Below are 25691 nucleotides of genomic sequence, written 5' to 3' on the forward strand. Positions count from 1 at the left end.
TAAATTATTTTCCACTGTGAATAAACTGACTCCATATCTGTCAGTTTTTGTACTGGAGTTAAAATGTGAAGGCCTCCTGTTCTAAGTTTTCTGAGGGATGAAGTGGACCTGAATGGTGACGCATGACCATGTCACACATGAAGTAGAGAGATCAGATCCATACAGATTATTATGAAGCAATGTTGGATGTCTGTGTTATGTATTCCTACATCATCATCACATGAGAGCATGGTGCAGAGACACCCCAGTGGCTCTGGGTGATGTTTGCCAAATAAAGTCTGGTTTTCAACCTCACTCTCAATCCTGGATCTGTCAGCAAAGCTGGCAATGGAGAAGTAAGGATGCAGAATGTGTGAGGACAGTCATGGAACAAGAAAAATTACAAAGCAGACATACAGTAGACCAGAGAGAGATTTTAGTGAAGAGATGAAACAAGATGCAGTACATTATCAATATACTCTAGCGAGGAATCAATAATCTAAAAGTTGGGAACCTATGGTCTAGGTGCTTGCAGTGCTGGTGAACTTTCCTCCAGGCACAGTGCTCTGAGGCCTTAAAGAAATTCCTGCAGAAGGGCTCCTGCAAAGCTCCACGGGAACAAATGTATCCCCAGACCTGCAGGACTAGAACTAAAGCCTTCATTTGCAGTATCTTCTTACACGATGTTGACAACACTGTTCTCAAATATCCCAGTAGCCACAATTTTGCCTGCTTTTGCATTATGTGCAAAGCAATTTTAAGCTACAAGTACATGTCTTAACTTATAGGTCCTAACAGTGAGCCTATAATGTAGCAATGATTTGCAAAACACTTGCAGAGAGCCTTCAGAAGAGCAGTTAATGATAGGATGTTGTGTAACATCAATATACTCACTCAAGAGCCATGAATCAAACAGAACAAATAAACCAACTATAACCAATGTCTTCTTGGGAGGTAAAAACAACAACAACAACAAACAAAGACAATTTTCAACAATAAAAGCCATTATACCTGAAAATCCCTGATCTATCTTTTGTCTTTCAATATGCAAAGTTCATCAAGAGTTCCTTGGATAAGGTAGGGCTAAACAGAGAAAATGTGGCTTTCACCACAGCCATCAGCAGAGTTGCTGCATTCTTCAAAGCTCTTGAATTTTGTGCCAAAGTCTGCTGGAGCTCCTTGTGCTGAAGGATGTTCAGGGAGTGAACTGCCTCCAGTAAGCCACTGTGCTTTATGCTTTACCTGTGCAACCCCCAAAAGCCCAGTGCCCACTGCCTGGCTATATCCATCCCCGAAACTGTATGGTTTGCTGAGGAGTCGGTTTTGGTCTTCACAATGTGAGATTCAGGGCATTAGTTTTCAATATAAAAAGCAGCATAACAGCACATTGGCAAAATGTCAGGTAAATACATAGGCTCATTCCCAAATGGAACAGCATTATCATCAGGAGAAGTCTGGAGGGAGGAAACGCTGAGAAAGGAAACTCGGAACCAGAAGTCATTACGGTCATAACTCATACATAAGACAAAGCAAAGTGTTTATTTTAAAAATTATTCAAAGTGAGATATGCCTGAACACATAATTTCCCCAGGGACAGCTGCATCCCTAGCAAGCACTTAAAATATCCATGTTCCTGGGATAAAGTTTTTTGGAGACAGAATGCTACTACGTTGATTACCATGAGAAAGAGAATAATTGATTTTCAAAAGTACATGATTTCTGGAAGTTCAAGCTAGTCAAGAAAAGTGGTACCATATGCCAAATGTGATGGACACAGCTGAGGATCTGGCCTTGTCTCTTAGGATTCAGTTAGAATTTAACAGGAGCAGAGTTAGTGAGAAAATAGTAACAATTTAGTAATTTTGCGCCATTTGCTGCAGGAAAACAAAACAAAACCAGAAGATAGCAAGCAAACAAAGCCTTAAATCCCAAGCAATCTTTATTTTGGTTACTTTTCCTCTCCTGCATGCATGGTACATGAATGGGCACAACCCTGAAAAGTTTAAGTAATTCACGAATCAGAACCTGTCTTTCCCCTTCTTAAGTGCAACTCAGTCTTGTTCTAGATCCTCTCAGATGGAAAGCCCATATGGGGTCTTCTCCTCACATAGTTCCCCTCATAGGTCACTGGGAGCTTCAATGAAGACAAATCTGCCATGTATGGGGCATACACCATCCAACAGGGCCACTTCATCATTCCTGGCAATCCACTGCCCTTATTTATACCCAAATACGTCTATGGCTCATCCTGTTATATTTACCATATTGTTACCTCTAAGGGTTCCAAAATATCCTACACAGGTTCCATCTTTACTGGCTGTCACTCTAAAATTCAACCTTTTTCATACCTGAGGAGTTGTGCAAATTGTTTTTGCCTGTCCATCATCCACATGTGCATCCTGCAGTGGATGCGGGAGCTAACCATGCTGCTGACGATATGGCAAATCTAACTGTATAATTACAGCCATCTTAAAGGGAAAGCCAAACTTTCATATGCCTAAGGGGAGTGGTTTAACAAATTTATATGCAGATGGAAGCATATCAAGAGCAAACAGCTAGTCATTCACAGAATAAATATTCCCATAATAAGTACATAACAAGGAGTGATGGTAGAGCATGCAAAGCAGATGGTTGATCTGTGCAACTAAATGTGTGGGTCCCAGCAGCCTCATTTATGCTTGCACTTCCCTCTTTTAGACCCTAAAGAATGAAAATAACAAAACAAGCAATAAAAACAAAACACTGCCCCGTGCTCCTCACCCTCTTTCCCCCAAAAACAAAACAAAAAAACCTGCCAGCCAAAACCAAAGAGAAAGAACAGGCCATTCCAGGAGATGACTTGCTGATCCAATGAATGAGAACTGCCAGGTGACACACACTGGAAATCAGGATGACCCGGGATCTGCTGTGTTGAAATGCCTACCACAACTGTGTACCTGTCAGTCAGACTGAGGGAACTGCTGACCCCCAGCCATGTGCTACAGCCACGTGAGGGATCTTCTTAGCTACCAGAAGACTTTGCTTTGCAAATGCAACCTTTGCAGGGAGAGCAGGGTGCAAACTGGGAGGCTACTGGCTGTCAACCATGTTACTGGGATGCTGAGTCACGAAAAAGTGCAACTACACTGATTTTAATGGGACATCTATCACAGTACTCTGAATGCCTCAGACAGCAATGTTCAAGATGTAACTTATTGTACTGTAAGTTGGAAGGAGCAAAAAGTATTCCAAATAATGGCATTTTGTATATTCTGGATTAGGTAGGAAGAAGCAAAGCAAGTGTTTCTGGGAGTACACAAGTGTCCAGCACATCAGGAAAGACAATCTTGTGACTGATGGTGCAGGACTGAAGATCAAAAGACCTGACTGATCCTTTCAGTACTGTGGGAGACGCCATGGAGGATGCTTGGCAATCACTTCCATTCTGACCTTCTGCCTTCCAGCTGCAATAGGAAGATAGTGAAGACCATGAAGTGTCCTTCTTAGGTCTGAAAACTTAAATATTGCAATTCACCTCTTTGTGTATGGCTTTCTCCTGACAAAGCAAGCAGGGAATGCGAACATTTCAGAATCAGATGAAATGTATTATTACAGAAATAAAATATTCTGCTTGATATGAACTCAGTCATGTCTACAGAATGCTTTCAGGTCCCTACACTAAAATGCTAATGATCACTGGTTTATAGTTGAGAAGGTCTCATGTCTGCTTATGTACAATGAAAAGAATACAATCAGTCAAACCTACACTCAAGAAGTGGGACAGGGTACACATTTCAGTGTTTTGTCCTCTTATTTCTTTCATGGTGATTTTTCAAAGCTATAGAAAATTTACAGCTTGGTTTGTTGTAAAATTTGTTTTCAGCAAACCATCTCTTCAAATTATTGAGTATTTTAGATGTGCCATATGGTACATAATTTTAGTTTCCCATATAATTTTTGTTTACCCCATGATGAACTTGATGTCTTTAGAGCTGGAGAATGTCTGATACCAGTAATTCATTTAAGAATTAAACGAGGGGACCTTTTTAACATTATTTTTAGAATCCTAAAGTATTACTTGTCTTAAAGGGAGAAAAACCTTCTGGAGACTTGTTTGATGTAAGAATGTCTACCATGCACATGCACTTCCTATCAATGTGGTTAGATATCAAGATAGGCCCAGATGACTTTACTGTCAGGGAAATCTGGACCTACTCTTGTCCTCACTGCAGGTTTTTAGTTTAGTCTGAGAGCATGCATTAAGTCTTGGAATTCATCTCTATTGTTGAACTTCACGAACCTCTGATATGGTGAAAAAAATTAATCTTGAACTTTAACCATTATGGGCTGTATCTCAAATGATCTGAGAATTATGGATATTTAATGGCTATTACAGAAAAGATCATATATCTGCTGTGAATAAAGCAGAAGTACTTCCTTTGACAGCACCCCTGAAGAAGCCCACGCAAACTGGGGATGTACACTCCTGGGACACCACCACCACCTCAGCCACTGTGAGAAAGGTTGAGTTACTTCTTTTGCAACCATCTTTGTAAGACCCTCCACTAAAGATCAGTCTTGTCCAATAGTCAGTGACTGGGTGAGCAGCTTGGCCACAAACTTCCAACGGAGCTACAACAGCAAAAAATTCACTGTCCCAATGTACTTTGTATCAGACAGTCAACAAAACCCACCATATTCTCTTTTGCCACATCCTAAAAGAATGGCATTGCAGGAGGACAGACATGGCAACACACATGACAGTGAAGAGGAATGGAGCCACAGCTATGACAGCATAGCCAGGGCTCTGGGGAGCAGAAAAATGTTTTTGTTTCCTCAAGAGGCACAAGTTATTCATGCTTCTGGGATTTCAATCAGTTCACAGCAGCTGGAATTCCACATCACAGAAGCATACACAGCTGGATAGTTAGGCATCAAAATCAGTCTCTCTCAGTGTAAAAGAACAGACCACCCAGTAGAACATAACTATACATATACTACATATATATAAGTATACTCAAGCTAGATGTCTTAAGGAGCCCTTTCAAAGAGGTGCATACAAAAAAACAGTGGTTAGCAGAAAAAGTCATTCTTCTGATATGTCTTAATAAAAATATACCCTGAGGAGAGAAATGCTAATAAATTGACTCAGAGCTACCTACTACTCAATACTCCCGAAGAGACTGTAACAAAGGGAGGCTCCCCTATTAAGCAAAGTCAACAACTGTGCAAGCCACTGTCAGTGAAGAATCAGACAATCCTGACCGTGGGTTGAATTCCCGCTGTGACACAAGGACTCAAATGCAAGTCTTTGGTGAAACTTCAGCTATACCTTCAGAAAACAACACTTAAAGAAAGCAGGCAAGAAACCCTTGAGGCTTTGGTACAGGTACAGCTTGGGGATTAAAACCATGACAACAATTTATTGCCAAAACTTCCTTTTCTTTATATTCTCACAATGTTCATCTCCAGGGTGAACAAGACACCCAGATCAGGTTCCCTGTTTAAAGAGTTCATTAAAAGGTAAGGGTACAGTCATCTGTATTACACTTCAGGATTATGTTAGCTGTTTAAGCTCTCACTAAATTCACTCTGCAAACAGACTGACTGACTGGCTGAAAAGCCAGTGCAACACATAACACAGTCTGTAAGAATACAAGGATTTGCATCTCAAAATGCTCCAACTGTACAGTCGAGGACCACCACTGTCTAGAAAGACAGTGAAAGAAAGTCTGCCATCAAAGCACAGTTCTGTCAGGATTGCACTGCCTGAACAAGGAATAATTTACAGAGTCACGGCTATAGATAGACATCTCATTAAGCAGATTATCTGAGTCGAAATTTCAAGAACGTTTAGTAAACTATTTTTATACATGAATCAAGGACAACTCCATAAAAACACCCAGCCATCGAAAGAGGTCAAGGCTTTGGATTTCTCACTGTATCTTGAGCTGGTGTGTCAGCAGAGTGATGCTGTGCACTGCTGGGAGTGGCTCCCTCCCCACGCTGATTCAGAGGGAAGAGTGCCACCTGCTGAGGTCCTGCCAGCCTTCCTGCATCAGTCCTCTCATTATCTCTGTCACTCTGTCCACATCCACTCTCCTCTGCCCATGTGATATTCCAGATTGCTCTGGGGTACCATGTGCCTTCCATCAACAGAGCTTCCTGCTGTGCTGGAGTTAGTGAAGGGAGTGAGAACACATTCAGCCTAGGAACTTAAAAGAGAATAGGATTCCCTTTTCACCTGAATCAGGCTGCAAATCTCCCGGGAACCAATCTGGCAGGAACTGTGTTTTGATGAATTTTCTATTTATCTGTACAGGGATCCTTTGTAGTGTAGGCACAACCATGAATTAATTTCAGTCATTTTACACAAACAAGTGAAACACGTTTCCTAGGATACTCTAGGATTAAGGACAAACAGGCTAAAGGAATTAATGTCATTAATGGAACTGTGACTTTTGCAACCACGATTACAGAGAAGATGAAAGTAAACATGAAGGATAACGTTTACTTCCGTGTCTGTGCAACTTGCCCATCCCATGAGCATTACAGAGAGGCCAGATTCTGCTATGGCCTCAATTGCTAAAAGTTTTTTTGGTATTTTTTTTCCAGACAAACTTGTGAGACGTGTAATTAGCTCCGAACATGCTCAAATTATTATTTAGTGTACAGGTTGAGACACTGGATGAATTAAGGAGTCTGGAAACCAGGACCTACAAGAAAAAGGTATACTAACTGGATTGACCTGTAGAGGGAAGGCAGACAGCAAAGAACAAGAACAGAACTTGTTCTGCATACAAGATGAACACAAGGAGATATTTTACACTACGAAAACATAGCAAAACCTTCTAATGATCAATGGGGTACTGAAATTTATCATTTGAACAGGCTCTATATTCTGTTGGTGGGGGGTCTTAAAAAAAGATGTCGGAAAAACATCAGGGTGACACAGGTATAGGTGATTCTGATGTGGTTAAGGGGAATAGCCTAGAAGTCCTCTTGAGGTCTGTCAGACTGTAGGTTGCTGCAGTTGTTCTCTGAGGCAGTGTTAACTCTGTTTCAGTGCAAACTCACAGTCCAAGATGCAAAGTCCAGTTTGTTAGCTCAAGCTTTAAGATATGCAAGTCCTTCTGGAAATTTTCAGCTCAATTTGCAGCCTTCTGGCTAACCCAAAATGTTCTCAAGCTTTAATTGAGTGGTTCATCTGAAAATTTCTATTAGGACATAAAGAAGCTTCAGCTACTTTTATTTCTGAGCACTTTGGTTTTGTATCAAATGATTAGTCATTGTAAGTTTTAATGCAATGCATGTAATACCAATTTAAAGAAGATCATCGTTATGATACCTGGCTGCTTCAGATAACTTGTGACCTTTCTCCTACAGTGGATTATCAGCAAGTCCCATCTAACAATTAAACTCAAAAGCACTACTTTATCACTCTGTGTTGAGTTCTGGGAATTTACAAGAAAAAGGCCCTAGGAGTGGTAGCAAGATAGAAAGCTTCACCAAATAATTTTTCTGAAGCTGTACTTCGCTTGTATAAGTGCACTTCCTTTTCACAAAGGGCTACATACATCCCAGGACAATGGGGTGGCAGTTGTGCAAAGCTGCGTCCTCCCAGTGGAAGCACAAGAAAAAGTTGTACCTTGAGAGGGATTATCTCTGTTAGAGAGATGGGATGCACAATTTGCTTCATTCATTTGCATAAAAAATGCTCCCCCTGTGCATTGTACTGGCCTCTGTCTCTGGTGTGTTATAGATGGAAGTTCCTTCTTCCCCAGCGTGGGAAACAGGCAAGAGCAGCCTACAGGCTCTCCAGAGTACAAAGAGCCAGAGGCTGGTATTATGAGAGACCTTTGCACCACTGCTTAAGTGGGACCAAGGGTCTGACTCTGCACAAGCTCTGAAATGCCACAGAAGCACTTTGTCAGCACAGGCAGGACACATTTTTAATTATACATCTCTGGTAATATTTGAATCCCTTTGCTTTGCTCTTGCTGTGAACAACAATTGTAAAAGTCAAAGGCTCCGTCTCAATCATGCGTCTGATCAACATGTGAAATAGCTGGGAAAACCCTGCCTGAATAAAAATTACGGAAGTACTAAAACAGAGGCTAAGATGAAGAAAATGAGTAATAGCTTTCTAAAAGAGGCATTATGGTAAAACCATAACATAGAACATACTCACTCTTTTTTTTTCATGCTGTTGTAATGAATATATCACAGGGCCAGAAAAAAGAAAATGCAAACTCCTGACCAGATGGGCAGATAAATAAGGTATGATTGTACATACTTCCCTGAAGAAAACTGTGATCAACAAATCTGACAAGCAAAAATACAAGAGACAGCCTTGTAGGGTTGAACACAGCACATTCCTGCCATTTTCATCCATGGGAGCTGGCATGCTCTATCATCTGTTCTTTCCTCCGGGTGCTATAAAGCACAGTAGAAAATTGTACTGTCACACTGTTATATAAACTGTGTGTTGCATCTAAAACATGAGCCCAGTGGATGGTGTAAAACATGCAAAGAGAAGAAAAGAGAGGGAAACCGTTTCCCTTTTTGGCACTTCACTGAGTACAAAGTTACCTGCATGGAAGTGAGGTTCTCTCTCTTTATATTTGCATAGGCTTGGTATAATTTACTGGTATGGTTCCCAATCACCTCTTGTTACACATGTATAGAGATTCTCATTTTCACAACTTGAATCTCATATCTACGGACAAAGAGTCAGGACATTTCAGTTTGTCTTGAAAAGCATTGCACTTCTGAGGCTGTGTGCTAAAACTGAAATGTAAGTCAGCAAATTTAGTGTTTATTATTAGCAAGACTGCCCTACTATGAAATGAAATTGTGTTCCTGCAAGCAGTCAGTGTTATCAGAAATACAACACTAAAGTGTTTCTGCAAAATAATTCAGTCAGAAGATCTGAAAATTAACATAACAACAATTACATTCTAGAATATTTCAATTTACATATGATAAGTATGACTATAAAAGTCAAGTAGCACACATAGCATTAATTTGGGATGTATATACCAATTAATCAATGCCAGCCTGCAACTCTTATTTTGTCATTACAGCTGGACCTAAATGGCAAATCCCTCTGTGTGAGCTTGGGACAGTTATAATGAGAAAGGGATTGGGCTGGATCAGAAAAGTGCTCACTCAATAAATTTCGCTGGCAGTCCCTGCTCATGGGGTTTTGGCAAGATCATCACCAAGCCCAGCTGCTCTGCTGCTACTGCCATCCCTCATGGACGTGCTGGCTGCCCTTGCAGAGGTGGCTGACCTCTATTTCCCAAGTGCACCTGTGGTTCCTCCCTTGTTCAAAGTTTTTCTTGCAATACAAACAGTTTGAACTATATTATCAGTTTGAACTACATAAATAGCCATGTAATGCTGAGCAATAAAAATAACCAATTCTAGACTCCTCCTGATACACATTTGGACTTCATATACCTTTTGAACTACATTAAATGAACTTTAAGCCAAAATCAGTTGGAAACTTCAATTTTATTTTATACAAAAGAAATTGCATATAAATTATCTTGTCTACATCCATCTAAGAATAATTAAATGTTTTAAAATTATTTTTCAATGGCATTTTATGAATAAGACAGCTCTTTCCTTTCCTACACAGATAACTCAAAAAGTTTTAAAAATAAAACACACAAAGCATGTCCCTAGCGTCCAGGAAATCCTTTTGAAAATTAAATTAAGATAATAAATTTGATGCAAAATACTGTGTTAAAAGGATACCATTTACATAATTTTATATTAAATAAATATTTTTATAGATAAAGTGATTTAACCATAGCAGTTCAAAGTAATTTTAAATCCTGCATAGCTACATTTGGATTATCATCCTCAGCTGATGACAGCATTTTTGTCAGAAAAAAAATTGAATTGAGCAATTAATTAAAAAACAGAAATTGTAGTGGGTCTGGCTGAGATGGAGTCAATTTCCCCCAAAATAGCCCTCAACAGGGCTGTGCTTTGTAGCTAAAAAGGTTTTGATAACATGCCAGTATTTTGGCTACTGCTGAGCAGCCCTTGACCAGCACCAAGGCTCTCTCCCCAACCTTACCCCCTGACTCTCAAAGGCCAGTGGGCTGGGGGTAGACAAGATCTTTGGAGAGGACACAGCTGGGACAGCTGACCCAAGCTTGCCAAAGGGATATTCCATACCATATGATGCCTGCTCACCAATAAAAGCTAAGGGAAAAAAGAAGGAAGCAGGGAAGGGCCTTTGTTATTTATGACATACGTCTTCCAAAGCAACCATTACATGTGCTGAACCCCTGATTCACCTGGCTGAACATTGCCTGCTAAGGGGAAATAGAGAATAAATGTTTTGTTTACTTTTTCTTCTGGATGCACAACCTTTTCTTTTGCTTTATTAAACTGCCTTTATCTTGACCCACAAGTGTTTTTTTCATCTAATTTCCCCACTGAAGAAGCTGACTGTTGGGAGAAGGGAATAAAGACAAAAAGGAAAAGAAGGGGCTATGCTGGGTTCTTACGTTTGCAACCAGTCGTTGTTAGGAGTGCACTTTGGCCAGAGTGCTGTCAAGTGCACTGGAAACAAAGCAGAAGAGAGAGCCTGGAGTATTACGGATATCGGAATATAGAGCCCTCAGGAAGGAAGGGAGGCATCTGCCCTTCACTCCCTATTATTGATTTTCATTAGAGTTAGTACAAGCTCTTCCTGGGCAATGAATTCTTTTACTACCATGAAACTACTTAGTCTTAATGCAGGGAAGATTCAGTCTTCCAGGAGCAGCTGGTCATCTAAGAAATGACTGCAAGTCTAGAGTGCTCCTGGGAAAGAAGGGTGTCTTAATGTGCAGGCAGAGCAGGGGAAGAACAGGAAGGCAGCCATCCTGTTCAGAGGCACAAAAATCCACCATATTGGGGTACACCTAGAAGTGGAGTGGGTCACCTTACCTGACGATCTCAGCATGAGATACTGAGTGAGATACTGGTGAGATCAAGTACTGAACACAAGAAAAAAGAATATGCAAAGACAATGTTTCAAGCTATCTGCATCTGTACTGGAAAGCTATTTTGCTGGCATAGTTAATACAAACATTAAGGATAAAGAGGAAAGCAATTCACATGACTAAAGGACACAGTTTGAAATTTCTTTTTCCAAGAATGGGAACAACTGGAATTAGCACTCTTTACAAGGAAGGATGGTCTGGTAAGCAAAACCAGAGACTGTATACAGATTCTGCTCTTGACCATATTGCAACCAATCATCTGGTTTTGAGACTTAGAGAAAGTCAGTGAAAACCTGATTTCTGCAAAAATTTCTGTACCTCTTCTGCATGAGCAATGCTACTTTTACAAGGGCATTTAGTTGAAGTATAGACAGAAATCTTCAGCTCCAACGTAGACAAATAATTGCGTCTTCAAGCACACTATCTCTTTGAGGAAATGAAGCATTAAATGCCACGTCTTCATCATTCAGGTCTAGGCTTCTTGCTTCAGTTTGCACTTTGTGGGTCATACAAAGCAGGCCCAAACCAGGATGGGCATAAGAAATCTTTGCCCAGAGATGACAAGTCTTCCTGGGGCTTTACTATCAACTTTGTCAATGGGGGACAAGGTCAGAGTAAAGCATGATCTGCCTAATCTTCACCCTGGGAAACACACCCTACTAGATAATGGATGTAACTGTTGCTATAAATTCTGCCATAAACTGATAAATTTATGACTGTATCCAGCAGTGACAGTGTGTGAAACTTATTTTGCAGTCAGGTTTAGGCACTTCTAATCTCAGATGTAAAATTAGGACTGCTTACGTGTTTGGTGGAGAAATGAAGGATCAGTTCAAGGCTTATAAATAGCTGAAGATCCTCAAAATTCTACAGACTGCTAGCAAAAGTATAAACTGTCATGAGTTGCCACATGATAACCTTTTCTGCCCTGGATGTTGGTAGTTATCTGGTAAAAGGCTTGTCATACATGCTCACTAATGGAATAATCTCTGATCCCTGGTGGTCCAGGGCCAGCAATATTGAACAAGTAGTGCAAGAGAAACACAATGATTCTGACTTTGCTTCAGCTGTTTTTATTTTTTAATTTCTCCACCTCAAACATGGTCAGAGGGTCAGACAAGCATTACACTTACTACAGAGAGATAACAGCCATAGATTAATGCCTTATTAGTTCTGTATTTCTAAACAATGTCAGAAGACATCAGACACCCCTGGAACCTCTGACCTAAACTCTGAAACATGATTTATAGCATCAACTGGCATTTCTCAGCAAAAAAAAAAAAAATCTTAAAGGAATCATAAACACTTCAGTCATGTAGGTTAAAAGGCAGTTTTGCTCCTCATTTTCTGAATCAAGTGGCTTAGCACAGATAAAATATGGTTCACAAACAATTTAAACTACCAGGAGCTGACACTCATGTGAAAGAAGCAGTTTGCCCTGCCTCATCTCTGCCCACTCTGACCCTCTCCTGCACCAACCTACATAATCAAGTCCGAGCAGTGAATCCAGGCTAAAACAGGCCGCAAACTATAAAATAAGTAATTTTAGCCCTATTGATTGTTCAGGCCATTTGTCAAAACTGCATTCCTCAACTCTACTTAAAAAGAAAACAAAAATGTAGACTTACAACAGATAAAGGAAAAAAGCCCTTTCTACCAATACAGGAAGTTTTATTTTCTTGCTCATTCACTGATGGAATAGTGCAGAGCATACTGCATTACCTGCAAGAGCTGGTGGGTTTTTCACACCACCATTAGACTCCCAAGTTAGACTCCCAAAGTTTTTTCTGCTCAGATCATAGAGAGGTAGGCACTACCCATCAAGTGCCAAATTCTAATTTATATGCCCTGGGAGGGATTTAGCTTATCCAGCTCTAAGCACAGATGCCTTGGGCAGTCACTTTTTCAAATGCTTTACCAAGCAACATCAGCACTTTGGGGGCACAAAGCACATCAACAAGAGACCTCCATTCAGGCAACTGCTTCAAGGCAAGGTGTATCTTGCGGTAGATGGGCTTTTCCCTCTCCGTTAATGGAAGCTCTATAGTGTAGACATGGATTTACAAATGCCACCAATTGTCAGGTGAAATTTAGCTGTTTGTCTCTCAAGCACCTGGCTTCCCTGCCACCTTAGGTACTATTCCCTGTAGTACCTCAAAAAGAAAGTTTCAGTGAATCAGCCTTCCGGGGCGGGGTGGGAAGAAGGAAGGACAGGAGACATCAACCCTAAACCCATGATTTGCACCAAAAGAAGCACTTTGAAGGAAGTAAAATGATCAGCTCTCCTGAATGACATTTGCAAACACCCAGTTTCAATATTTATTCCTGATTCAAAGCACTGTCCAATTAAAAAACAGCTCACTGATCTCTCAAGACGTTCTTGCCTTCAGTAGGTTTCTAGACTCATTGGTGCCCTAAGAAACATTTGTACTTTCTGCATTACGCTGCTCTTACTCCAGTATACAAAAATGACTGCTACAATGGACAGACTGTACTGACGAGGATTCACAGAACTGCTTTTTATTGCACTAGTATTTCCTGATTTTCAACAAAAAGAAAAAAAACAGACGTTAAAAAAGAAAAAAACCCCTCCAAAACTTACTTTCTCTGCCTTTCCTCCCATATACCACTAGCCAAACAACACCATTACCGCAACACCACTTTGAAAATATTTACACAGTACTAGTGGGCAGGCAGCTAAGCTGCAATACTTGTACATGCCTGGACATTTGAACAAGGTAAAAAAAAATGTTGGCAAGTTTCTTTTTAATTAATTATGTTATCTATTCCAACTAGAACAAGCAACAAATCAGAACAAATGGTCATGCTTTTGCAGAAATGGAAAATAGCAAACTTATTTTCCAAGGAAAGGAAATAGCTAGCGGGAAGACAATAATGTTTTCAATTAGCAAGCAAGTGGAGCCAATATTCAAATTTCCTTTTCAGTGCACAGGAGTAGGCTCATTTAATGATATAGAGAATTTTTATGGTGGCATGCATATCATTCTTTTGTAGCTGAATACAACAGTGTTCATGATATCATCAATATAATAGATTTTACTTTAATCAAAATCGCATAGATAACTTAAAATAAACACCTCGTTTGGGGAAAGAGAACTGCTGAGATATTGGCTTAATGTGTAACTACTGCTAACACCTATTGGCTTAGGAATAGGAGGAAAAGAGGATGGCAAATGTGATGCCAACGTCTAAAAATGCCTCTGAGGTCATTTGTAGAAGAGATGCTAGTTGAACTGATATGCATGGCAGAAAACTGCCAGAAAGTACACTTAAAAACACATGGGCAGTAACACAGGATAATGGATTAGAATAATTGGGATTTTGGAGGCCAACTTCTTTTAATGATCATGCAGATACAGGCAATTTGACTGCTAGACGTCCATTTCAAAAAGCTTCTGATGAAGTTGACTAACAAACTCAAACTATACTGTGAAGAAGGAACTACAAAAAAAAGAGGTCAAGAAATAAAAATGGATTTTCATTGCTAGCTAAAAGAGAAAAAAGAAGGTTAAGAAAAATTGATTATTTCCTTTTACAGTGGATGGATATCACCTGACAGTCTCATGGATATGTTTTCAGTACACTCACAAGTGAACTGGAAAATGGAGGAATAAAAAGGGACAAAGTTTTCTGATGATATTCAACTACAGATGTTAATAAAAACAAAAACTGACTGCATATTGTTGCAAGAGGACCTCATGTTGTTGAATGATTGTAAAATAAACAGAAAAATGTAAATCAGTAATAAATATAGTCACTTGCTAGGGAAAGAAAGAAACAAACCAAGCCTCAAGTATTCACTACTTCCTCCAAGATGCCTGAGATGCAGGTTTTGCCAGTACAAGAATTACAACCAAAGTAATAATTCAGTAACAAATTTACAGTAAGAAAAAGGTGTTGTAACACCTACTCCACAATAGAACTTTGGAAACCATTGCTATAAGACATTGAACATCAAAAGAACAAACAAATACAAATGAGTACAAAAGGCACAACTAGAGTAAAAAAGATTCTTAGAAGCTATTAATTACAAAAATGCAATATAGTGTCTGTCTTCAATGTGTCTGCATGATAAATACCTCAAAGGAAGTGGAGATGGCCTACTATCTGCTTACTATGTCCTTACACTCCTTTCCTGAACATCCAAAACTAGCCACTACCAAAGAAAGGATACAGGGCTATAAGTACTTTTGATTCAACCCAGTGCAGCCACTTTTTATGTTGCATGATGATCACAAGTACTGCTGGCACACAAGTAATTTAAAACATGGAGACAGAAACTATCTACACTTCCAAATGAAGACATTGATCCTAAAGTAGCTTACATTGAGCAATTGGGAAAGTAAATCAAAGCCTTTTGAGAAAACATTCTGATGGATTTTGGCAGACTTTGATTGCAGGCTACAGCCATCACCTTGTAAAAATAAACCCAGGTAAATATTGATATTATTGATTAGAAATAGGATTTAACTAAAACTCCAGAGCTGAGCACTCAGGCTTGCAGAGAATGTGGTGTGGAATTCACCATGAATTGGGCATAGCCAACTGCCAAGCTAAAAAACCTAAGAGAGTACTTCTAAATAAGCCATGAAGAAAAAGCTGTGGTAGTGGCTCTGATGCCTGGAATCCATCACATGCTGCCACCAGATGAATTACTCTTTCAAAGTGCTTGTTTCTTTCCATTGACCATGAAGGTGATCCAAGTGACTTATTCAGATACAGAAGTTTTCATTAGTGATCTAAAACCAGATTAGATGAACCCCACAGCCCTGGAGCCTCATTAACTGAAGTCCAACTTCACTTTCATCTGTACCTGCTTTGCAAACCAAACTCCTCCATGTAGTGCAATATTTGCAAGAATCAAACATTTGATATGTGTGGAACAACTTATTTCAAAGAAATGCACAGACAATTTTAATGATACATAGTAAATTTTGAGGTTACTGAGCCTGTGAGACAGATAATGTTGCTACTTACACCAGTTTTAGGTCGTGCTCCAGTTGACACTTGGTAAGGTAAACAGTTTAGATCCTGGTAGTGTCCTCTTCTATTTTTCCATGATCCTCTTTCTTGATGATCTCCATAAAGGCCTGCGTCTACTTCAACAGGGCACTGTAATAAAATTTTAAAAACCCTTTATTTAAAGACAAGTCGGAAATATTTTTAATGTGAACTCTAAGATAAAAACTTCGGAGTTTTATCTTTTCGAAGCCTTTTTTCCCCCTCTGATGTAAAGCAAACATTAGGTTTCAATCTTTATTTCTTAAAAGCACCTGCTGCGTCATTTTTACAATTTGCTAAGTTAGACATCCAGCCATTATGGGAAGTCACTTCCTTAGCATCCAGTATACACAGTTGGAGAACTAATCAATAATAGTACACCTTCCCTAAACTTAAAAGAAACAGAATCACTTTGAAGAAAGTGAAATTATTTTATTCAAATTATTTTTAAGTGATCTTTTTAACTTTATTTCAGTTTTTTATGTATATTAAACAGACACCCAGTAAACTCCCATTTTCAAACTGCAGATTCCGAACTTTTCAAGTCAATTTTTCCTTATTCCCTGAAACCTGGGAAGTTCTTACTCAATTGTTCCACTCCCACACCGTCTTTTAAAAGGTGTGTGTCCTAAGTCTGGGCCCACACTGAATGCAGTGTCAGAAAGAGACCAACTGCACAACATTCCCCCACGTATCTTGGTTTGCCCAAAGAATAACTGGGTGAGTGAGCAAGAGGCAATACATGCTGCAATCCAGCCAAATTCATACTACAGACAACCAGGGAAAACAGGGTCATGGGTGCACTGCAGAGCAGTCCCAAGCTGTTGGGTACAATCATTCTAATCAAACCACTTTCAGGCTCTTCTCCTCCACAAAGTGACAAATGTGCTGCTGATCTTTACCAGCAACTGTTCAGTTCACAGTTAGTATATTTAGCAGGGATGTAAAATGAGGAGGATTTGAAAAGGTGACAAAATAATTAGTATGCAGCCCCCCAAAAGTTTGAAGACAATATATTAATGCAAAAAAATTAAATGAATGCGTAAGTTAAAGCTTTGTTCAATGAAAGTCATATCCCTAATATAAGATGGGGTAACTATAATCAAAGAGGATTTCCCTGTCATTCATTAATAATAAAGGACTAAAACTGAAAAATATGTGATCCTTGTTCTTAAGATTTCCTGCTTTTTCTGTACTGAAACTGAGTACAAGATACTAAGTGGCAATGAAGCAGATACACTAAACAAGGAAACACATTGCAGCAAGAGTGATTTATCTCGGATGTTTCATTTACAAAGTGCCTCCTTCTAAGAGGAGGCACTTAGCACTTAGCTCTATATTGCTAAGAAAGATTTCTTTTTCACAGGAAAGGCACAGATTTTACAGGAGTGGAACTATTAAATCAGTTTTTCCAAAACTAGCAGTTTTGCTGTTAGTACATTCAGACAGTACAGATTTTTGCACTTAAATCATGTGTTTATAGCATTGGTGAGAGAATGTTTCAGAAAATAATTTTATTATAGACAGTTATTTTTAATATCTTCTCTGGATCAGCTTCTGAGGAATCCAGTCAGTGCTACTTCCTCATAATACTTGCCAAAAAGAAATGACCAGTAGTAATTTGTGGTTTACCTAGATGTAGAAACAAGTCATCCCTTAGCATTCATGTAAAAGTTATTATGTTTTAGAAAGCACCTTGAATTTGCTCACCAAAATATTGCAAAGCTCCCTACTCTGACTTAATAGGTTCCATAATATTTATTCACCCAGTCAATTTTCATTAGCACATATTTTGGCTTCTTCTGAAAAAAAAATCTGTTTAAATGAGTATTATTAATAACAGATACCTTCACAACAGGAAAATGCAAAGAGTAAAACAATATCAGAGAATTACGTCCATGAACAGGTGAACAATCCTTCAGTAGAAAACTGACTGGGTCAACCTAGTGATTAAATTACAAAATATATTTCTGAGATCCAGCATTTGATGTAAGAAATAACTCTGTCATCTGTTAAAAATTGTCCTCACCCTCAAGAGAACAACTTTCAGAGCAGCAGCTCCAACAAACCATGTTCCCACTCATACAGTTGTCACCTGCTTTGGCGGTCTTGGGTCTCCAAAATCAGCCTTACATCTTTGAACAGTTCACCCAAAATCACTGTTAATCATAATTTCTTGTGTCAGTACCTAGCTGAGGATAAAACCATCTGAAGAACATAAAAGTGGTTAATTTTATAGAAGCCAAATTTACACAGTTACCAGTGAACATACATTTGAGAGAGGCCTTCTTTCTATTCAAGCTTCATGGTAAGTGATAAGAAGAAAACATTTGATATGTGTGGAACAAATTACAAGCTACAGTTAGAAACATGGTACAAATAGCATGAACTGATAGAATATAAACTACTCATACAACATATGTGAAAACCAGACTGTTAATTTTTCCACTGCAACTGTCATTTTGAGAGCTGCAGTATCTGTTTCTTCACAGTACATTAATGGAGAGATTTATGAGGATCTATCTCTTCTTTGACTATAAAGTAAAACTAAGGCCACCCATTCTGAGGCAAATTATTCACCAGTATTTAAATCAGAGCAGATGATTCCCTTGCTCTACAAATTCTTTTCAGGAGACCGCAAATGGTATCCCATCATCAGTTTCACAACACATTTTCCAAGACTCTTTTCCTGCTCTGATCTTGCTGGTCTCATCAGAAAGAAGATTTTGTATTAAGTGACCTGTCCAGTTTCAGTATTGAAATTGGCTCTTGGAGGTTTAAAGGTCATTTCCAGTTTGACAAATAAAGCTACAATTAAATATGTAGCTGCAATAAAATGTGGCTGGCTCATGTATTTGCCTGTCCACAGAAAACTAAAGTGAAAAGATCTCTTCTGTTTTTTAGAGTGGGAAGAAGATGTGGCTTGATAGAGGACTGCAACTGCTCTAATATCATATTAAGCAAAACAGTAATTTTGGAGCTGGTGTTAGGAACATTCTAACACTCTAGCAGAGGCTTTTGGTGGGAGCATATGTCCCAGAAAAAAGGCTGTGATGAAATTCCTGGCCTCTCTGTACTCAGAACATGTCTCACCACTAGGCCTCAGTAACAAAAGCGCAAGCATCTGGGGTCCTGGTGGTGACATTCTTTATGCAACCATTTCTGATGATGCTATTCTTATGCATCAAAGTTCATTTGAAAATGTCACCTATTTAGATTTTTCCGCTGTTTACATGCAATATGCCCTTCACTGAATACTTCAGCAAAGGATTTGAAGTCGTATCCCATGATCTTCAAGCCATCCTGGAAAAAGAATGATGCCTAACCAAACCACAGTTTTTACCTTAGTAGAATAGGCACGCCCATAAAATAATGGGTATTTGGATCACTGGTTATAGACTGTCTCACGATGGGAAGTGTTTAAACTCTGATGGCTGGGATTTCACTTTCAGACAAAAAAGCAGACTACGCTGCCACTGTATTTTTGACAGAAGACACTGAGCATTCTCCTGCAGGCAGACAGAACACTGTCCCTTAATAGGCAAATTAATTATGAAATTAATTCAATTGGACAGAGTGGGTTCCGACTGGCTGACACATACAGTAAGAAAGAAATGAGAAACAGCCATGGCCACTCTGTTACTAACACTCTCTCTGTAGAATTTGGAAACACAAACGACAAAGTGCAAGATTCTGAGCATCCCACCTAGAGAGACACGAACACTTACATTGTGATGATCCACAAAGATGCTTACTTTAAGAATTTACTTTTACAAAACGAAGCAGTAGTGACAGCAAAAACATTCACAAAAGATCACCTTCCATGAATTTCAAGCCAACATTCAGAGCTGAAAAGCCACACAATTCTATCTTAAGAACTGAGTTTAATCATAGCCTGAAGCAGAAAACAAGCACTTCTGTTTCTCATGCTGGTCATTCTCCATTAATTGCTTATATAAAAAAATCTTTCTTATTCAAAAATTAATAAAATTGCTCCTTTAATCCTATTTGCTCTCAAAATAAAAGCTTGTGAAACTATTTGTCATCAGCTGATGACGCCTGTCATCACAAAATATTCTTAACTAGAGGATTGCAGCTCTAAAGCAACAAGAAAGGAAGAAAGGAAGAAAGGAAGAAAGGAAGAAAGGAAGAAAGGAAGAAAGGAAGAAAGGAAGAAAGGAAGAAAGGAAGAAAGGAAGAAAGGAAGAAAGGAAGAAAGGAAGAAAGGAAGAAAGGAAGAAAGGAAGAAAGGAAGAAAGGAAATCATTCTAGTTGTCCTGGGCTGACCAGGACACTAGTTCAACTCTTAATGAAGATAGTGTCTCTCTTGCTGTGATATCTTTAAATAAATACAACAAGTATTAATAGGCTAGCACTTAAATCAACAATCTGAAAAACATGCAAGAAAATATACCCAAGAAACTAAGAAAGGTGTTTAATTATTTTAAACCTTACTGACAGAAAACTGACAGAAAAGTTTCACCCTATCACAGTTCTGCTGATTTGACCATTAGTTATCTAATGAAATTAGAGATGCCATTTCACTGAGTGAAAACTTTTAACTTCATCCTAACACCTGAGCTCCTTGGCCTATTCAGAAACACAACTGGATCTGAAAACTATGGCTTGAAGAGTTTTGTAGCTAAATATTAGAGAATCATATGACACACACACATTCTTACCAGTTGCTTGTGCCTTTTAGAAGAAGGAGTACTGGAGGGAGAAGAGCTAGCACTCAGAGCTTCTTCAATATCTAAGTTCAACTGTTCCAGTTTCTTCATAAGCCATGACATAGAGTCTGGCCATTCAGATTCTTTTTCTGGTTGGGTCTAAAAGAAATCAAACATACATGAAGTCTTAAAATATTCAAGCTGTTTGTAACTTGAAGATGCTTATTTTCTCTTCCAGCCCCCAAGGAAAAAGCTGACCAGTCCTTTCCCTGTCCTTGAGTGACATTTTTCCATTTAGAAAGCTTCAATTATCGCTCCAATTCTGACAACACATTTTCGTAGTTGTTCTACATACTCAAATGACTTTTTTATATCTGAATGGCTTTCAAACACTTCATCTTGGGTGACCCACTGCTATTTCAAGCTAAGCAGAATCAAGACTAAAACTGAAGTCACTTTAATGCCTCTTCTTAAGCCACTTCTATTTCACCATCTCACCACTGATTGCTTGTTGCCAACAGGAACCAGAACATTGAAGGTCATCATGTGCACTGTACTATATTCCTTACTGTAATTCTAGACTTGCAAAATCCTCTGCCCATATGGTGGGAATACTTTACTGGTCACTCTATCACTAGGACGCAACTTTCCTTTTTTTCTGAAGACCTTTACTGTATAACAAAAATTTTAATCCATTGTAATGTAATTGATGAAGACTCTTTTCTTATTCCTTAGTTTCCTCAAAATCCTTTCCAGTGCTCTCCTTAAGCACCTTTCCACGGTGGTCCCTATGCATACCACTGCATTATGCCTTGTTTTCCTTATTCACATCACTTCCAATGATCCACTATAAAAAACAGTCACAGTGACCTCCCTGTCCACACAGGCAGCTACTGCTCCCCAGAATTCTCTGTCCTGAAGCTACATCCGTTCTTTCATCTTCCTTTCACAAACAATACATATCTTTGCACAGAAGATAAATTCCATAGTGAGCATGAGCAGACAAACATTAACAATGCATTTTAATCCTGCCATAATCCTAAGAGCATCATACCAACACTCCTCAAAACCTAGGGGAGATAGATGAGTACTGTTATTACACTTACCTGATAAACCTTTATGGTGCTTTGTTTCCTTAGAAGGGTTTCACAAGTGGGACAGAAAGATAACTGTAATTTGCTCACTAATGTAGAAAAAAACCCTTACAAATAGAATCCAGGAGATTCACTCCACTATTACACTGGCATATATTATTACTAATGGAATTACTCATCTTCTCCACAGTAATTAAGGTCCCAAATCATCAGCCACTGAGTCCCATATTAGCAACAGACACATGTTCCCTTCAGAGGTGCTAGTATGATCTTCGTAGGGGTTGTTTCAAAGCACAGAAAAATGTGCTTAGAATACCCTAATTTTTACATTTCAAAATATTTATTTGGAATTTCACAATTTTTACAACCTCTGAGTACTTTGCCTGAAATGCTGTTGTAAGTGCTAAGCTGTACTTCAACTCTACAGCTATTAAAACTATTTTAAGAGATACTTTGATTGCTTCCCATCATCTTCCCAACCATTTCCAAGTAAACTACAGGACGTTCCAGAGAAAATGAGTATCAAAAGACACTTCTCATATTGAATCCATTCTGAGTGAGATGACCTCACACAGGAAATGTGCATATTGATACATGTCCACAACACTCATTTGTAAACAAAGCAAGTGTTTTCCTGTGGTTTTGCTTCCTCACATACTGATCTTTCGAATGCTAAAGAATGCTCAAAAAAAGACTCAACAAGGACAAAACACGGAAATCCACCCAAATTCCATGAACAATAACGTATAAATTCTGCGAAAATCTAATACAAATGTTTTATTTCTCAACACAGTTAAAATGCAATTTATGAATAAAAAGGCTGTAAGAATATGTTTTCTTACTTAACAAGAGTAAACAATTTTGAAGCAACAACCATACAGGGAAATGAGTAAAGCATGTTTGATTACTGTGAGCTATGCAAAAATTATTTTTGTCAGGTGTCAAGCTCTGAAGGTTACATTAGAAGTTTTGATTTCTGAGTTTAATAAAGCACAGGAGCAACTTCCACATGTTCAAACGGACCACTTTCTGTTCCACAACAGAAAAGAGTATTTTGAGGGGTGTTGCTGGTAGGGACTCGAAAGAAGCACACTCACTCAGGTTCAGAGGTGAGCAGAGAAAGTGGGAAGTTTATTATCATCTAGGATTTAAATAGAATTTGGAGTTTGGTCAAGGATTGGTAGATGAGAGGAACACCTTTCTGACCCTACTGGTCAGTTCGCCAGTCCATCACACACTGGAATGCAAACAATCTACTTGTTTATGTTACATTAGTGAGAGACTCCACTAGAAATATGTAAACAGTCATCAGAAGGCTAAAGAATCAGGGCGACAGAGGGGTGTTGGAGAGGTGTCTCTAATTTAGCATTTTCCATAGAGAATACAAAGATAAAAATTCATGAAGACTTCAAAAAATTTCTAAGACACTCCAAATGTACACAACAGCACATATGATACTGCAATAAAATAAAAAGTACAGCTCCAGGCACAAGGAAGCACATTTCTCCTTTATCTGGACAAATATTTACCTACTGGAACAATACCTCCAATATTCATTAATGTTCTTTCAAACAATTGTATGAGCCAAACTCCTTTATTTTTATAAATTTCTTTGTTTTAATGTTACAGAATTCAAACCACAGTCATTTCTAAAAATTACAAGTCCTAAGGAGTTTCACCAAACTATAAATCTCCTAGCATTCTCCATTCAGTTCTTTTTTCTTAGTTCAGTGAGACTCTATATTGTGTCTGTTAAGGGGATGAGGAAAGATGGGGTTTCATTATCCTTGAAGATAAAGCCAAATGGGCCTAGTTAACAAATGCCATTCACTAATTGGAAATTTGGCACAAAAGCACCATTTGGAACAAATGCCTATTGGCTATGTATTTCAAAGGTTGCCTGAAATTCCTGCTAAACAGAAAAAACATGATGCTACTTACATTCAAAAATATACAGCCTGCACAGTAGGACTTCTAACCAGTGAATAAATTTTGCCTAATCCATTCATGAGGAACACAGCTCCACAGTGTTCAGCCCCAGTAACTAGGTTGGACATTATCAAAGTGCTCCAAAGATCTGAGTACCAGTGTTTCCTGCCCATAGCAACTGCAGAGGCAGTAGGGTCAGGGCGCCTTTGGAAGCTTTTGTGTCTTGCCCTTCAGAAGGAAAAAAACTCACTTTAAATTATCTAGAGAATCATGGCCTGCTTTATTCATTGTTTTTTCTCCCCTAAAAGGTTACAGAGAGAACACTCCTTTCCATATATTCTCAAGGTCTTTCTTTGTTGGAGCCATAGCCATTCAGCAATGCACAAGAACATTGTTACCTTTTGAAGAACCTTGAAAGTGTAGACAGAAGTGCTTTACAGAAACGCTTTTTACATGCTACCTTAGAACACAGAACCTCAGATTCATTTAGTTTGGAAAACACCTTTTGGATCATCAAATCCAACTGTTAACCCAGCACTGCAAAGTCCACCACTAAACCACGTCCCTCAGTGCTGCAGCTACATATCAACACCTCCAGGGACAGTGACTCTGCCACTTCCCTGGGCAGCCTGTTCCAATGTTTGACAACCCTTTCAATGAAAAAAAACCCAAACTCCTAATGTCCAGTCTAAACCTCCCATGGTGCAAATTGAGACCACTTCCTCATGCCCTATTCTAGACAGATGAACAGCTGTAGAAAGCAAGACCAGAATCTTACTTGTTTTTCTACAAGGAAGACACTTGGTACCTTACAAGTGTAAAACACCTGTCAAGCGTTTCCAGGTGGAGGAACACTGTCTATGAAGACTGAGGCATACCCTAGGCCAAGAACAACTTAGTGGCCTTGAAAGTGAACTCCTTTGCCATACAGATTTCTCAAGTCCCACACACTCATGCTAGATTAAAAAAAAAAAAAAAAGAAATCAAAAACATAATCATAAAACAAGCATCATCCTCCATAGAAAATAGAAAATTAAGTGGTATGAACTTTCTAAAATCAGTTACAGATTCAACCATTGCGCTTAAGATAGCGATTGTACAGAAGAATGATCCCGACAAATTAGATTTACTAAGACATATTTAGCAATCAGCCAAACATATCAGTTCTATGTTGCTACTTCCTACAGCAACCACAGTCTATTTTAGAACAGCTGAATGACTTTGTTACATGTACACATTCATATGTATCCTGACCCTGTATTCATTTGCATAGCTGAAATTTCATTACTACCAATAACAAATTAGAGGTAAAATCAAGTGCAAGATAGTGCCAAATCATGTAAACACTTACTTGCTCTTCTCTAACACTGAGAAGAAAATACGTTCCAGACATTCAAAGGTTAGTGCCTTTTGGACCAAAGGCTCCTGCACATTGTTTTTAGGCTTTCAAGTGTTCTTCACTAATCTTATTCGGCAAAAAACATCTGTGATAAAAGGCGTATTTGTTTCAGTGTTTGGTCATGAGGCTTATTGCAAGAGGCATAATAGCTGCCAGCAAATCTAAATTTAAACTGAAAGAATGTGGCAGAAATGAACAAGTCCATATAGAACACTCAGGGGTCAGGGTTAACCCTGCTGCCAGACCTCATCCTAAACTGGAAGCAGAAAGGCTTTCCAAGTGAAGGGTTATGAGAAAATTACACAACTCTAAATTTATCTGATAATCTGTGGCTTTCACTTCAGAACCTAAATAGGTCCAATTGTTCTGGTAATTAATCTATTGTACAACTTTGGATAGTAAATCAGTAACCTCCTAGTAAAAAATACCAATGCTATTTAACCCTCTTCCCTATTAAATCTGCTCAGATAAAAATTCTCTCTGATGTACAGCCTAGATTTGTAAATACTGATTTTGTGGAGCAATTTCAGGGACCAAATATCATATTCTGCTTTTGCTGCACAAATGGGGATCCTCTGTTCTTAAAACAATCTCTGTGTAAAAGAAGGTC

At 38.8% G+C, this 25691-nt stretch overlaps 1 protein-coding gene across 5 annotated transcripts in view; it reads right to left on the reverse strand.

Moving 5' to 3' along the window:
* The window catches only part of STARD13 (StAR related lipid transfer domain containing 13), a 288293-nt gene that overhangs the window by 191480 nt on the left and 71122 nt on the right, over positions 1 to 25691 (reverse strand). For 3 of the 5 annotated variants that reach the window (XM_066175991.1, XM_066175993.1, XM_066175997.1), the window contains 2 exons: positions 20672 to 20818; positions 15966 to 16100 (listed from right to left, as the gene is read on the reverse strand). In XM_066175991.1, coding sequence (XP_066032088.1) covers positions 15966 to 16100; positions 20672 to 20818 — 282 coding nt within the window. The remainder of the gene's footprint in view (positions 1 to 15965; positions 16101 to 20671; positions 20819 to 25691) is intronic. The other 2 variants (XM_066175992.1, XM_066175998.1) reach the window with 1 other exon arrangement.

The sequence above is a fragment of the Chamaea fasciata genome, unplaced genomic scaffold, assembly GCF_029207755.1.
Source record: "Chamaea fasciata isolate MVZ Bird 193981 ecotype frontalis unplaced genomic scaffold, bChaFas1.0.hap1 SCAF_2, whole genome shotgun sequence".
NCBI classification, from domain to species: Eukaryota; Metazoa; Chordata; class Aves; order Passeriformes; family Sylviidae; genus Chamaea; species Chamaea fasciata.